This window comes from Thermothielavioides terrestris, chromosome 1 (assembly GCF_000226115.1).
Source record: "Thermothielavioides terrestris NRRL 8126 chromosome 1, complete sequence".
Lineage (NCBI taxonomy): Eukaryota > Fungi > Ascomycota > Sordariomycetes > Sordariales > Chaetomiaceae > Thermothielavioides > Thermothielavioides terrestris.
The window spans coordinates 2,312,509-2,326,952 of record NC_016457.1 but is presented as its reverse complement, the minus strand read 5'-3'; the positions used below and the strand labels follow the sequence as shown (position 1 = coordinate 2,326,952).

At 34.4% G+C, this 14,444-nt stretch overlaps 1 protein-coding gene across 1 annotated transcript; it reads left to right on the top strand.

Annotated features, from left to right (window-relative positions):
* Positions 1–4,602: 4,602 nt before the first annotated feature.
* THITE_2038189 (uncharacterized protein) lies at positions 4,603–4,854 on the top strand (the record flags this gene model as incomplete). Its single annotated transcript, XM_003649090.1, has 1 exon — positions 4,603–4,854. A coding segment is annotated over one exon (252 nt), but the record flags the coding sequence as incomplete, so codon positions are not given.
* Between the last annotated feature and the right edge of the window lie 9,590 nt (positions 4,855–14,444).

Below are 14,444 nucleotides of genomic sequence, written 5' to 3'. Positions count from 1 at the left end.
TAGAGAACTTAAACATTATAATTGTTATACGCAACTGTAGCAAGGGCACCTATGACCGTACCGTGGTCAAGGGTGACGAGCGTTCCCTTAAAAAAGGGAACCTCGCCTATAACCCCTTTGTAGAACAGTAGACTATATCAATATACTTTTATAACATATACTAGTGTTTAGGAGTACCGCCTTATTAGCTAACGAGGCTAAGAGGCATTGATCTTTCTCACCCTTATACGTTTACCGCTAGATGGTCACCGAGCACTATCTACATATAATAAGTGGTGCCTATTAACGATTTAAACCTATTCGCTTCCCGTCGAGGGGAGCTAAGTTCGGATCGAGAGACATTACGAGTTACGCCTAGTAAGTTGTATAGAGTAACGCCTAAGGTAGATAATACTCCTTTATAAGAGAGTAAGCTTCGAAGTATACGATCTATAACAAACTGGTTTACAACCTAGCCATTGTTATTCTAGTACTAAGTATTTATAAGAAGTTAAAAGCTAGATAGATTTAAGCCTTATAAACGCCAACGTCTATAAAGACGTATAGTAGACACTTAAGTTCATTAAAGACTTCGAGGTCACCTATAACGTCTAATAGGTAACTACTATTAATCTCTAAGAACTCTAATACCTAGAAGCTATAGTATTATTCGAAGAGGTATTAGAAAGAGACGTCTATACCTAATAGTACACTAAAACACTATATATTATAGAGTATCTTTCCTTTTAAATATTTAATAATTATATTCCTTACACCTACTTTATAACTATTAGGTATAAAGTCCAAATAGCCGTTAGTAAGAACCTTATCCTAGACCCTAAGATCGAAGATACTACCTTAGAGACTAAGGACTCAACTTAAGAAACGCTAGAGACTTTAGTACTAGAGAGTTAGAGACCGCTAGAGACCTTGAAGCCTTAGGGGACCGACGATTAGCAACTAAGACTAGCTATACTACTAGAAATATTAGTAAGAACTAGATATAATTTGACTAAGAACTAGCTAATAACTTTACTAAGCTTAACCTTCTAAGAGCAACTAGAAACCTAGGATATACTAACTATTCTTCAATAGGGATACAAAACCTATACTATTAATAGCTATAATCTTGGTAGACGCTACTAAGGACTATAAAGAGGATTGTAGGATCTACTGCCTTAGAATCGATAACCTAAAGAGGAAGACCTATTATCTCCGATAGCTTAGCTAATCGGCGCTTTCGATTAGGTTCCCTAGCTACTGCTATAGACGCCTAGCCAACTATCCTAGTACTTATCTAGGCTTCCTAGACTAAGTATAGTCATTTAGAACCCTAGAATAGAATATATAGATAGTTTAGTCGATTCTAGTGTCTCTTTACTATTTTAAGAGATACTAAGCCTATTATATAGATAAGTAGCTAGACCCTCTAGACAAGGAGCTAGACCCTCTAGACAAGTAGCTAGAGCTATAGACATCTAAGCTACTTTCGCTATATAGGACTTTTTTACCTAGATAGCTAGAATAATAGAGAACTTAAACGTTATAATCGAAAAGGCGAACAAGGCTATAGACGTAGAAGACTATTAGCCTAAAACTAAGGATAGAAGTATTATATCTTTACAACTGTCTATATCTACGTCGAAATAGAAGATTTAGGATATTGGTCTCTTCTAGCTAGATATAGAGAACGAGGCTAAGGAACCTTAGGACCTATAGTACAACAAATAGCAACTATACTATAGAGACATCAACCTTTAGGTTAAGTAGGTAGATTAGGTTATTAGATACTACCTAGTAAGAAAAGAGACTCTATATATAGAGATATAGACCTTACTTCGAGGATTAGCGCTATAATAGTATAAGTAGTAGCTCTCTACTATAGAAAAGGTAGCACTGACTATATTTATAAAAGTATAGACCAAACATTTAAAAAAGGAGTTTAGCATTAAAAGATATAAAGCAGAGAAATAGCTAAACGAAAACTAATATACTACGAAAGACAACTATAAAGATAAACTAGTCTAGAAATTCGTTATAGAATACTTTAAATATATATATATTTAGGGAGACACTATTGAGGAGCAACGTCTAATACGTCTATACAACTGCCTCTATCTAGAACTTTGCTAGCTATACCCTAAACTAGATACAACTACGAAGATAGGCACGTTCTTTAGTATTCTCGACACCAAAGTATATATCGTTAGAGACAAGCTTTGCTAGGACGTTGCCGAAGGCTATATTATTAGCTATAGTCCTATTGCTAACAACGTAAATATAGAGTATAACGACGAAGGATAAAGAGACGACTAGGAGGATAGTAGAGCCTTCTAGATAAAAAAAGGTAAAAGAGGATATTATAATCCTTAGAGAAGAGATAGGGATAAACCTTAGTAACTTAAAAACAATTGATATAGAGATAGTGACTAAGTACAACTATTTAGTGACTGAAACTTCTATAGTACAACTAGATATAGAAGAGGATATTAACTATTTAACGATTATAGAGGAGGACTTAGACCGTTCAATGGCTAGAGAAGAGGCGACAACGGTAACTAGGGAAGACCACCTCGACCTCGACGACTTTAATAGATTCGGATATATATATATAAAAAGTAGTTCGAAGATAGTACCTTCTTATACTATAGTAAGATTATAGTGATAGAAGACGACGAAGACGTTAACCTTTATTGTAAAATGCTAGAGAAGACTAGGTATATTCTTATCGACAAATATAATACTAAAGCTAAGGACGAGGAATCGAAAGACGAGGAAGCTAATAGTTTTTACTATTTATATTATACCTTTCGCTAGCCTAGACTAAGCTAGAACAAACTACTACGACAACTCCTATAGATTTAGCAATGTACCGCCTATAGCAGAGTCTTTACGATATATTATAAGCTTTTCAAGTATATAGCCAACGACGACGACGAAGATAAATATAAACCTATATAACCTTGAACGAACCACTAACGCGACCTTAGTAATAACGAAGATAAGCTTAATAATAAAGATATAAACTTTATATTAACTAAAGGACAAATTATAGAAATATAGCTATATATATTGCTACTAAAAGCATTAGACAAATAAGCTATATACCTTATAATCAATATTAGTATAAACCTAGGTAAGCTAGGTACTGAGGTTTACTTCGATATAGGTAGCAATACTAACCTTATTAATAAGGAGTTTATCTTTAAATAGGCTAAGAACCTATATTGGATTAACGTAAAGCTATACTTTGTCAAAGGTGTTAGAGCCTATATCGAAGTTAAGAAGCAAATCAAGTTTGACTTCTATATCTGAGGAATCGTCTACAATACCAACGTAGACAGTCACTTTACTATAATAGCCGACGTCATTGAAGGTTTAAAAGCGAAACTGTTGATTAGAACTAACTTTATACTCTACAATAGAGTAAAGATTAACTTTAATATATCTACCTATTACTTTCGGTCTATCTATAATATAAAGGTAAGGGTATATATAGAACGGAAAAGAAGAATTTAAAAGGTGAAAGCTATAAATACTATAACGGTCGTACCTATAATAGAACACCTAATTGAGACTACATTCGAGTATATAGATACCGATAACGACAATCTAGGTAGCTAGAAATGTAAGCTCTACTTCGCTTTATACGTCGAGGGTATACTGGACGCCGTTATAGATACGAAAAGTATATATTAGGCTATTGTAAAGAACAACATCGCTCGCCTAATCACTATTGTCGAAGAACAGTGTATTAAACACCTTCTTTAGTATAGCCTAGAGGAGGATATCTAGGCGATAGTATAGAACCTTATATAGTAGACCTAGGATAATATTGTAGACGACAAATATATATAGATAATGACAACTATATAATAGAAGCCTAGTAGTAAAGAACCGATAACAAAGATATTAATAGAGGATAAGTATAAGCCACCTACTAAGTAGGAGTTCTATATACTATCCTATAGTATCGAGAAACTAGACGACATCCTATATATTAAGTCAGTAGTAGGGGTAAACGTCTATAGCAAAGACAAACGGTATATAGAAGAGATAAAGGCACTGCTAGACAAGTATAACGTCTTCTATAACTATAGTATTATCTCTATACTAAAGGATTAGAAGATAAGAATTCCACTTATCGATAGATAGTAGAATTAGCTTAAGCTCGTTTAGGTTTACCTACTAAGCGCTAAGGATTAAGTGATCGTCGACGAAGAATATAATAAACTATATATATAAGGAAAGATAGACTTTATAGACTAGCTAACCCCTATTGCTTACCTAGTCTTTATAGTCTACTATATAGTTGTTAGGAAAACGAAAGGCAGAGCTATAGTAGATCTCTAGCCTCTAAATACGTTGGTGGTACTAGATATATACCTATTGCCCAACTAAGATGACATTATAAATATAATAATAGGCAATATAATCTTTATAGTATTCGACGCCTCTAGATTCTTCTTCTAGCTTCTAGTTGTAGAAGAATATTATAACTATATAGTAGTTATTAGTCCTAGAGGTTTAAAACGCTTAAACATTGTACTAATAGGATTTAAAAATTTATTAGCTTTTATATAGCGCTTTATAGACCATTTATTCTATAAGTATAAGCACTTTATATACGTCTATATCAACGATATTATTATTGCTAGTAAGAATATAGAGGAGCACCTTAAATATATTAAGACGGTTCTCGATATTTTCAACAAAGTATATATTTATATTTTAATAGAAAAATCCTTTATAGCCTACTCGTCAGTGAGACTTCTTAGCTATATAGTCAATGGCGAAGGAGTAGCTAAGACGGACAATAGGATCGCTATATTTAAGAAACTTAAGTTCCCTAATACCCTTAAGACCTTAGAATAGTACCTTAGTATAGCCGAATAGCTATATAAAGGTATCCTATAGTATATAGTGAAAGCGTAGCCTTTATAGGACTGTAAAACTAAGCTCCTTGCCTAAAGGAGAGTAAATAGAGACCTTCCCGTTGCTAAGTCGAAGAATACTAGGAAAGTATTTACTTCGAACGCTAAATTCGAGCCTATACTAGTAGAACTAGAGTCCTTTAAGTTGCTATAGGAATACCTATATAAATAGTACTTCCTATATTATTACCGCTTTAATAAACCGCTATTTATTAAACTTGATATAAGTAGCAAAGGATATAGAGCAATCGTCTTTCAACTTTATAGTAAATAAGACGGCACTAGTATCCTTAGCTAAGATATTCTAAATAGCGAGATCTAGCCTATTATATTCTTGTCCTACCTAACTTCCAACGTAGAAAGGAAGTATAAGAGTACCGAAGTAGAAGTCGCTACTATCGTATAGATAGTTAAAAAGCTCTAGAAAATAGTATAGTCAAACCAATACCCTATAAATATCTTAATAGACTATATAGCAACTAGAGGCATTGTAAAGTATATATCTCTTACGACTATAGACCTTATAAAGGCTAACCTAAAGCTCATCAACGTTATAAACTAGCTATCCTAGTTCGACCTCAACATCTTCTATATACTAGGAAAGCTTAACGTTGTACTAAACGCCTTATTACGTTTATCGACCTTCGAAGAAGATACCTTTAACGAAGCCTAAGACGCTACTAATGAATTAAAGGATATTTAGTCTACTACCTAGATCGATACTAAGGAATACTATACTATAGACATTAGTACCTTTAAACTAGTTATTAATAACGAGTTTAAAGCTAAGTTGACTATAGCTTACCTCAACGACTATTAGTACAACAAGATTATTAGGAGTCTTTATAATATAGAAGAACAAACTAAGAAGATCGCTAAGTAGAGAGAATATAAAGAGTAAGAGGGAGAGCTATAAAGAAAGTAGTACTAAAAGCTATAGCTTAGACTCTATAAATTAAAGGATAGTCTCTTCTACTACGTCGACTACAAAGGAGCAAGGAAGCTTTATATCCCTAGTAGCTATATCAAAGACATTTTTACTATTATATATAACAACATTTACTACTTTAGTATAGACAATATAATAGCGAACCTCTTAGTATTTACGTTTAACTAAAAGCGCTAGATAGTATATAAGTATATTTAGTATTGCCCTATATATAGAGAGAACTAGACCTTAAGAGAACCGAAGCTTAGAGACCTTTAGCTAATTTAGACACTGCTATAGCCTTTCTATACTATTACTATAGATTTTATTATCGATTTATCTACTATACCCTCCAAAGGGACACTATAGTCAATAAAGAAGTATCTAATTCTCAATGCTATATATACTATTACCTATAAATTTAGTAAAAAGAAGCTTCTTATAGCTAGAAACAATAAAATGTCAATAGAGGAATAGGTAGTTATAATCCTTAGAGTATTAACGTATATAGATTAGGGACTCCTAGTATAAATCATTAGTGACTAAGATACTAAGTTTACCTCTGACCTATAGAAGGAAATCTTTTATATCCTAGGCGTTAGCCTCCTTTTCTCAATAGCCTATTATCCCTAGATAGATAGTTAGTTAGAAAGGATGAACTAGATAGTAGAAATTGCTATTTATATAGAAGCTATAGAAAAACCAAGAACGTTATAGCCTCTACTTCTCCCTATATTATAGTATAACCTTAATAATATACTTGTAGTTACTATTAGAAGATCGTTGAATAAGTTGGTATATAGCTTTAAACTATACTCTATCCTAGATATACTCTACTATAAAAAGGGTACTATTGCCTTTGCTAAAGCTATTAATATCCTTAGATAGTAATATTAGAAGGAAGCAATGGAATAGATCGATTATATAGGCGCTATTACGAAGATATATTATAACGATAAGTATATATCTACTGAGTTCGAAGTAGGAGACACTATTTACCTACGACTATATAACAGATACTATCTTTTAGAAAAGCCTAAACGAAAGTGGTTACTATAGTAGGCAAGACTATTTAAAATTGTCTATAAAATCAATAGGAACGTCTATAAGCTTGACTTCCTAACTAGTTGGAAAGTCTATCCTATAGTTTTAGTTTCCTAGTTATAGAAACCGAATTAAGGGAAAGACTCCTTTAGCTATAACGTAGAACCCCCTAGCCCTATAATCGTTGACGGAGACGAGTATTAGGAAGTTAAGAGAATTGTATAGCAGTATATTATCTAGAGGAATAGGAGACCTAAGGTCAAGTATCTAATGTAATAGAAAGGATTTACTACTAAGGACAACTAGTAGATCCTATATATCTAGCTTATTAATAGCGCTAAGGAACTTGTTAAAGAGTATAAAAAGGCGTACCCTATCGACTAGGAGAAGGAACATTGTAATAAGGGTATTGCTATCAAGGAATAGAAGGAAGTAAAGGAGATTCCTCGATCTTAGAACCGAATCGTTGTCGAGCTACTATAGAGGAAGGGTAGCGACTACTAATAGCTATATTATTATTGACTTTCTCTTTCCTTCTTTTCTATTTCCTTCTCTTCCTTTCGTTTATTTATACTTTCTTTATTAGAATATATTCGCTTTAGTATATCTATTACTACTATACCGCTATTAGACGTATAAACGCTATCCTCTATCTTATAGATCTTCTAGCTTTCCTTCTCTTTACCCTTTACTTAGATATTACTAACGCTTTTAGTTATAAAACTATAGTCATTTAGTTCGTTAAGTACTTTGCTTATCCTAGTTTTTCTATATATAAATTCGCTATTGGCTATAACCTATAAATAGTTAAGGAAAGCTATTGTATTGCTATAAAGGTATAGGGCTTCGAGCTTTAAAGGTATAATGTTCTATTCTCTAGCTACTACTAGATAGTAACACTGTTTATTGGCTATAGGTACTATACTATTGTTTTTATTTACTTCTAGAACGGCCTAACGTAGGCTACTACAATTTCCTTTCTCTTTATATATTAACCTCAATGTATCTATCTTCTTTAACAATTCCTTATTGTAGTTATTTACATTTACTATACGATTAATCGTTAGACCTTCTTATTACTAAGCTATATACATTTATACGAGCTACTGTTAGTTAGTATACGTTTACGCTATATTTGCAACTTAAAACAATCTACTATACGTTCTTACGATATCTATATCAACGATAGAGGCGACTATATAGTCGATTCTCTTAGCTCGCTAACGTTATCGAGTAGCGAAGCGCTTAAGTACAATTGTATCGATATTATAGAGGGAGATACCTAACTAGCCTTCGTCGCTTATAAAATGCCTCTCTATATAAGAAAGACGTCTATTAAAGGCTATACTACTAATACCTAGAAGAGGGAAAGCGCTTAACTTACAACTAAGTAAGTAGAAAGAGTAAAAGAAATTAATAGTATACCTAGCGTTCCTTTATATACCCTAGGAGCTTCTATGTCCTACTAAGCTATTACTAAAGACGTTGCTACTAGAACTATTTACAACAATGAAATAATAGCTACTAAAGAAGCCGATATAGCTAAAGCAATCTAAAATAGCTTAGAGACCGCTTAAGAGAAGTAGTAGTAGAACGTTACTATAGACCCTATTATAGTGTCGAACAACGAATAGGAAGTCTACAAAGACTATAACAAAGCGCTAGATAGCAATGTTATATAAAAGCATTTAGAAACTCTCCTAACTTATAAGTATATAGAAGGGGAGTAGCCCCTACAATGTACGCTAGGGATTAAGTATCTAGAAACTAGCAACGTTACCTCTACTAGTATATAGCGTTAAGAAGTCTAGTAAGCTCTATATATTACATTAGAAGACAAGGCTACTATAACTAACGACGACCTAGACGTCTCCGATAATAATAGTATTAATTATATTAATAATAAGAAGGATATAGCGACTAAGCTATATTATATCCTAGAGCTTTAGGAAACCTATATATTATATAGGTACTCTTAGCGCTTAACTAAAGCTATAAACAAATATATCGCTACTATAAGTAAAGCATTTGCTTATATATATATAGATTTTAGTTATAATAACAAGTATATAGCTAAGCTAGCAATATAATTCACTAGGTTCTACTATATAGTCCTAAAGAAGGATTTCGGTAATAAGCCTATTAGCTTTATATACAACCTATATATTTAGAGGATTAAGGGTATAATTAAAAGAGCCTTTAAAGAGTTCTAAGAGACGAATATAGTTATAGCAAGCTATATATCGACTATAATAGAAATCTTTATATTATATTATATCTCGCCTAAGGGCAAAGGCAACCCTTCTATAAATATAATATTAGTAGAGCTTAGACTAGCCTATTATAATAACGCCTAAGCTATAGATATAGCAAGTAGTACCAACTATATAGTCACTATAAACGATAATGCTATTAAATCTCTATAAACGGATATAAAAGAGGTATAAGCGTTAACTAAGGATCTACTTTAATTCGCCTAGAAGTACTAAGTCTATGTCAAAGAAGTCGAAAAAATAGCGGTAGAATTAGCAAAGCTTATTAGTATATTAGAAGTAAATAGCAAAGCTAGTAACCTAGATCCTAGTAGTTTTACCTTCTAAAGCGACCTTAATAATATATACTATCATTGGATAGCAAAGATTAACGACCTATAGCTAATATACAATAAGACTATAATAGATCTCTATTATAAGAACAACGCTTTTCTAAAGAAGATCGACCTTGCTACTTAAACAACAATGAACCTATATAATAGTATCTATATAGGACTAGCATAGTATATATAGGACGTTGAGCACCGCCTAGTAGCTATCAAGATTTAAGCTGCTACGATAGACTTACCTACTATAAAGGCAGCTATTATAAAATAAGCTAGAACATCTATTTAGACCGCTAACTACTATAAAGTAGTACCTAAGATCGCTTATACTACAACTATAACTATAGTATACGCTATTAAAGCTATATAGCCGTCTATATAGAAGACGCTAAATAAGATACCTATAGCCAAAGCTATACTATCGGTTATACTAGCAACGTCGGCTAAGACGCTACAAAGTTAGTGTAACGACAATACCTAATCGACGTTAGGAGCTAAAACTGTCGAGGTTATAGGCAATAAGCGCTAAAGAAAAGTAACAATCGATAATAAAGCGTAGGAGACGCTAACGTATCCTCCTAAGAAAGTTAAGAAGACACTTATATCCGCTAAACGTAGAGTAGCTACGAAGACGTCGAAGGTAGCTAGGGACAACCTATACACTAGCGATAGCACTATCGACTTAGATAAGTAGAACAAATGAATAAGCAAATTGCAACGGAGGACCTTACTATAGACCGAGATAACGGATATAGAAATCCTATATAGGGTATAATGTAGATTAGTTTTCTTCCCTTTCTATACGCTCCTTTATCCTATATTAAGTTCTATAATAATAGTAAAGACGCTATCTTTTTCTTCTTATTCCTAGGCACTTGTTATATATAACTGTAGCAAGGGCACCTATAACTGTACTACGGCTAAGGGTGACGAGCGTTCTCTTAAAAAGGGAACTTTACCTAGAACCCCTTCGTAGGAAGATAGACTATATCAATATACTTTTGTAATATATACTAGTGTTCAGGAGTGCTACCTCATTAGCTAACAAGGCTAAGAGGCATTGATCTTTCTCACCCTTATACGTTTACCGCTAGATAGTCACTAAGCGCTATTAGCGTGTAATATAGACTCTCTCGAAGACTAGACCTAGTAGAAGGCCCTAGCAACGAGGGCGCTAAGAACCTACTGCTATAGCTTCTAGAGGAGTGTATTACTATAGGAAAGGACTATATACTAGGGCACTGCTCTATAGTTAGGGCTATCACTCTAGCTATATAGCTAAGACCTAGTATAGGCCTTAGAGAGTTGGAGAATATATATAAGCTATATAAGTAGGAGTTTAATAAGAGTGTTGTACCTAATATACGCCTCGAAGAGGGCTATTAGAAGGTCCTATAGTGTATAGGTAGTAGTAAGCGTCACTATAAGCCTATAGCTAGGGATAAAGGAGAGGTGGCGATGTAGAGGCCTTGCCTAGATAACGCTTTTCCACTAGTTAACTACGGTATAGACGGAAGTGCTACCTACGGCCTAGATAGACCTAGTAAACCGCTACTAGAGCGTAGCTCCCTAGAGGCCTAGGAAATATATATAAGGGAATCTAGCTACCTAGGGCCTAGGCGGCGACCCCCCTTAGACTAGACGGCCTATAGTAGTCTAGCTAACGGTATATATACGCCTAATCACCGCCTATATATCGCTATTGCTACTAGGAAGCCGGTAGAGGACGAAGGCTAGCCTTTTGAATAGCAACTAATCTAGATATAGGAAGTTGATCCCTAGGTAACTAAGGGCGTTTAGAAGATAGCTCGTATATATAAGCAGTGGAAGCATAGAGACAATAGCATCCTATATTATAGTAGTAGGATCTATATACCTATAGCTCTATAGTATACGCTTTTAATACGCTACTATAACGCTACAACAAGTGGCTATAGCGGCATTAGGAAGACTCGTAAACGCCTAATGCACTACTACTACTAGCTAGATATATATAAGGAGATCGATTAATATATAGTAGAATACGTTATATATAGCTATATAAAAGCGAGAACCTATCGCCTTTATAGCAAGCTTATAGCATTGCTAGTTCCTAAGCGCCTATAGCAAGATATTATAGTCGACTTCGTTACTAGCCTGCCTACCTCTATCGACCCTTATATATATAAGCCCTATAACGCCGTCCTCGTTATCGTCGACAAGTTTACTAAGTACGCCCTCTATATTGCAATATATAAGCAGCTCTAAGCTAGCGCCTTTGCCTACCTCTTCTTCGATTATATCTACTAACCCTTTAGCCTGCTATAGACTATTGTTTCTAACTATAGGAGCTTGTTTATAAGCGGATTTTAGTATATACTCTACGACCTCTTAGATATTATATAAAAGCTAAGTACTATATACTATCCTTAGACTAACAGTTAGACAGAGAGGCAGAATTAGGCGTTAGAGCATTACCTATATATTTACTATATATAGGAGCAATATAACTAGGCGTAGAAGTTAGCTCTAGCTAAACACACTTACAACACCTTAGTGCATTTGGCTATAAAGGCGACCCTAGTATACCTCCTTTATAGCTACTACCTATACAATCTAGTAAACCTACTTATAAATAGCTTAAGCAATGTTCCTACTATAGAGGAGTGTGCTAGGAAGTTCGCTAAGGATCAAGAAAGAATCTGCGAGGCCCTAGTATAAGCTAACGAAGGTTATATAAAGTAGTATAACTATAAATATATGCCTATAACCTTTAGAGTTGGCTAATAGGTTTAGGTCGATTTAAGGTATATTCACTAGTAGCGCCTAAGCAATAAACTTGTAGATAAGTATCTTAGGCTATTTAAAATTATCGTTGATATAGATAGTAAAAAGATAGTATATCACTTAGATCTCTTGCCTATATTCAAGTTCTACCCTATTTTCTCTATTGCAATATTCGAGCTATTCAACGGCAACCTATAGGAAGCGCTTAAATACTATAATCATATATAGGTCGTTATATAGGAGTAGCATTAGGAGGTCGAAGCTATTCTTGATTATATAGGGCTACCTCTCAACAAGTATTTCCTTATTAAGTAGAAGAACTATCTACTAAAGGAGAACACCTAGGAGCTATATAGGTATATTAATAACAGGTCTTTACTACGTACTTACGAAGTACGTATTTAAGATAAATATAGGTATAGACGATAAGCGGCGGGAATATAATAAGGGCGCTAAACAGCGCTTTAATTAAAGAAAAAAGGAAAGAAAAGGAAAAAGAAAAAACAATATAAGAACTACCTACCTACCTAATAGCTACCCCCTATATCGCTAAGTCCTTCTCTAAGCCTTAGATTAACTCTATTATAAACTTGTCTACCTATACGTTATTAGCGCCCTCCTCGCTACCCCCCTCCCCCTCTTTACCCTCCTCTAGCGGCGAACCCTAGCTCTTTACTACTACTAAAATTTCATTCTTTGATTATTAGCTATATATATGCTTTATAGATATAATAGACTTATAGACTTACTACTACCCCCTCTATATACTTCTACTGCTCCTCTAGCTTAGCTAGTCTCTCTACTACCTCCTCTAGTATAGTGCTAGGAGGAGGGGGAGGAAGTGGGAGCGGCGTAGGCACGCTAACAAAGCGCTAGAGACGCCTCTTTAGTATACTCTCCGCCTTTTGTATCTCCCCCTACTACTCTAAGAAGTTCTTAGAGTAGGTGGTAGGGGCGACTAGGGCACTGCTAATAGCCTTATAGGCTACTATAAGCGCGTCGACAACGCCCTAGACAAGTGTAGCTAGCTAGAATATATTTAATATATATACTATATACGTAGGGGAGATATTTAAAACTTACCTTCTCATTAGTAGTAGAGTAGTCCCTCTTATTAAGAGCTTCGATAAAGCTATAAACTATAGCGAAGGTAGTAGAATAAATCTTCATTTTTTTAGAGGGATTAGCAACGGCGTAATATATATATAATAAAAACGTAGGTTTTAGCTTTAAAGTGCTAAGGTTAGCGCCTTTAAAAGAGGAGGGCAACTTATAGCTAGGTAAATATAGTTATTTTATATATACTCAACGTAGTACGAACTAGAACCTATAAGTATATTAGATACAATGGATATACAACCTATATATAGATATATACTAGCTTGATAATAGCAGATAGGAGCGCTACCACTGTTGAAAAACTTAGCTATACAACGGTAGCAGCTACTATTGTTAGTATATATATAGCCTATACCTCCAATACACTTTGATTACGCTCTTTGCACTTATAGAATAATATAGGTAGCGCCTATAGGGACTCTCTTCTTAGGCGTCGAGTCAAGGTCACTAGACTACTACACTGTTAGCGATTACGTTGCTCCCTATCTATACCCTCTCTATATACCGCCCTTCTTTTATAGCTAAAGCTACCTTTATATAGAGTCGGAGGCTTAGATTCCTCTATCTCTTCGTCCTCGTCCTCCTCCTTCTTCTTCTCCTTCTCGTCGTCGTTGATAAGCGTAGCTACTATACTAGATATACACTCTATAGAAGCCATAGGCGCGTTATTGGTAGACGACTCCACCTCGCTAGTAGGACGCTCTTTAGGCGCTACATTAATAGGCTAGAAGCCTAGGCTCGAAAACAACTTTAATATAATTGCTTTTACCTAGTATATTAGCAGCGTCTACCCTATACTATCTATCGATATTTTAGCGTTAAAGGTTATTTACAAGGCGTAGCTAGAAATAAATGAGTTATTTAAATCTACTATATTATTAATATACTATTATATTCTTCTCGCTAACTATATAGCGAGTTCGCTAGCTATATAGCCCTTATACACTAGAATCGCTAGAGCTATCCTATCGATCGAGAGCTATCCTACTAATCGACTAAACTATTGTAGGGCGACCTACCGAGGAGAGGCGAGGGCGGGAGCACTAAAAAACGAATTATCTATAGAGCAAAGAAG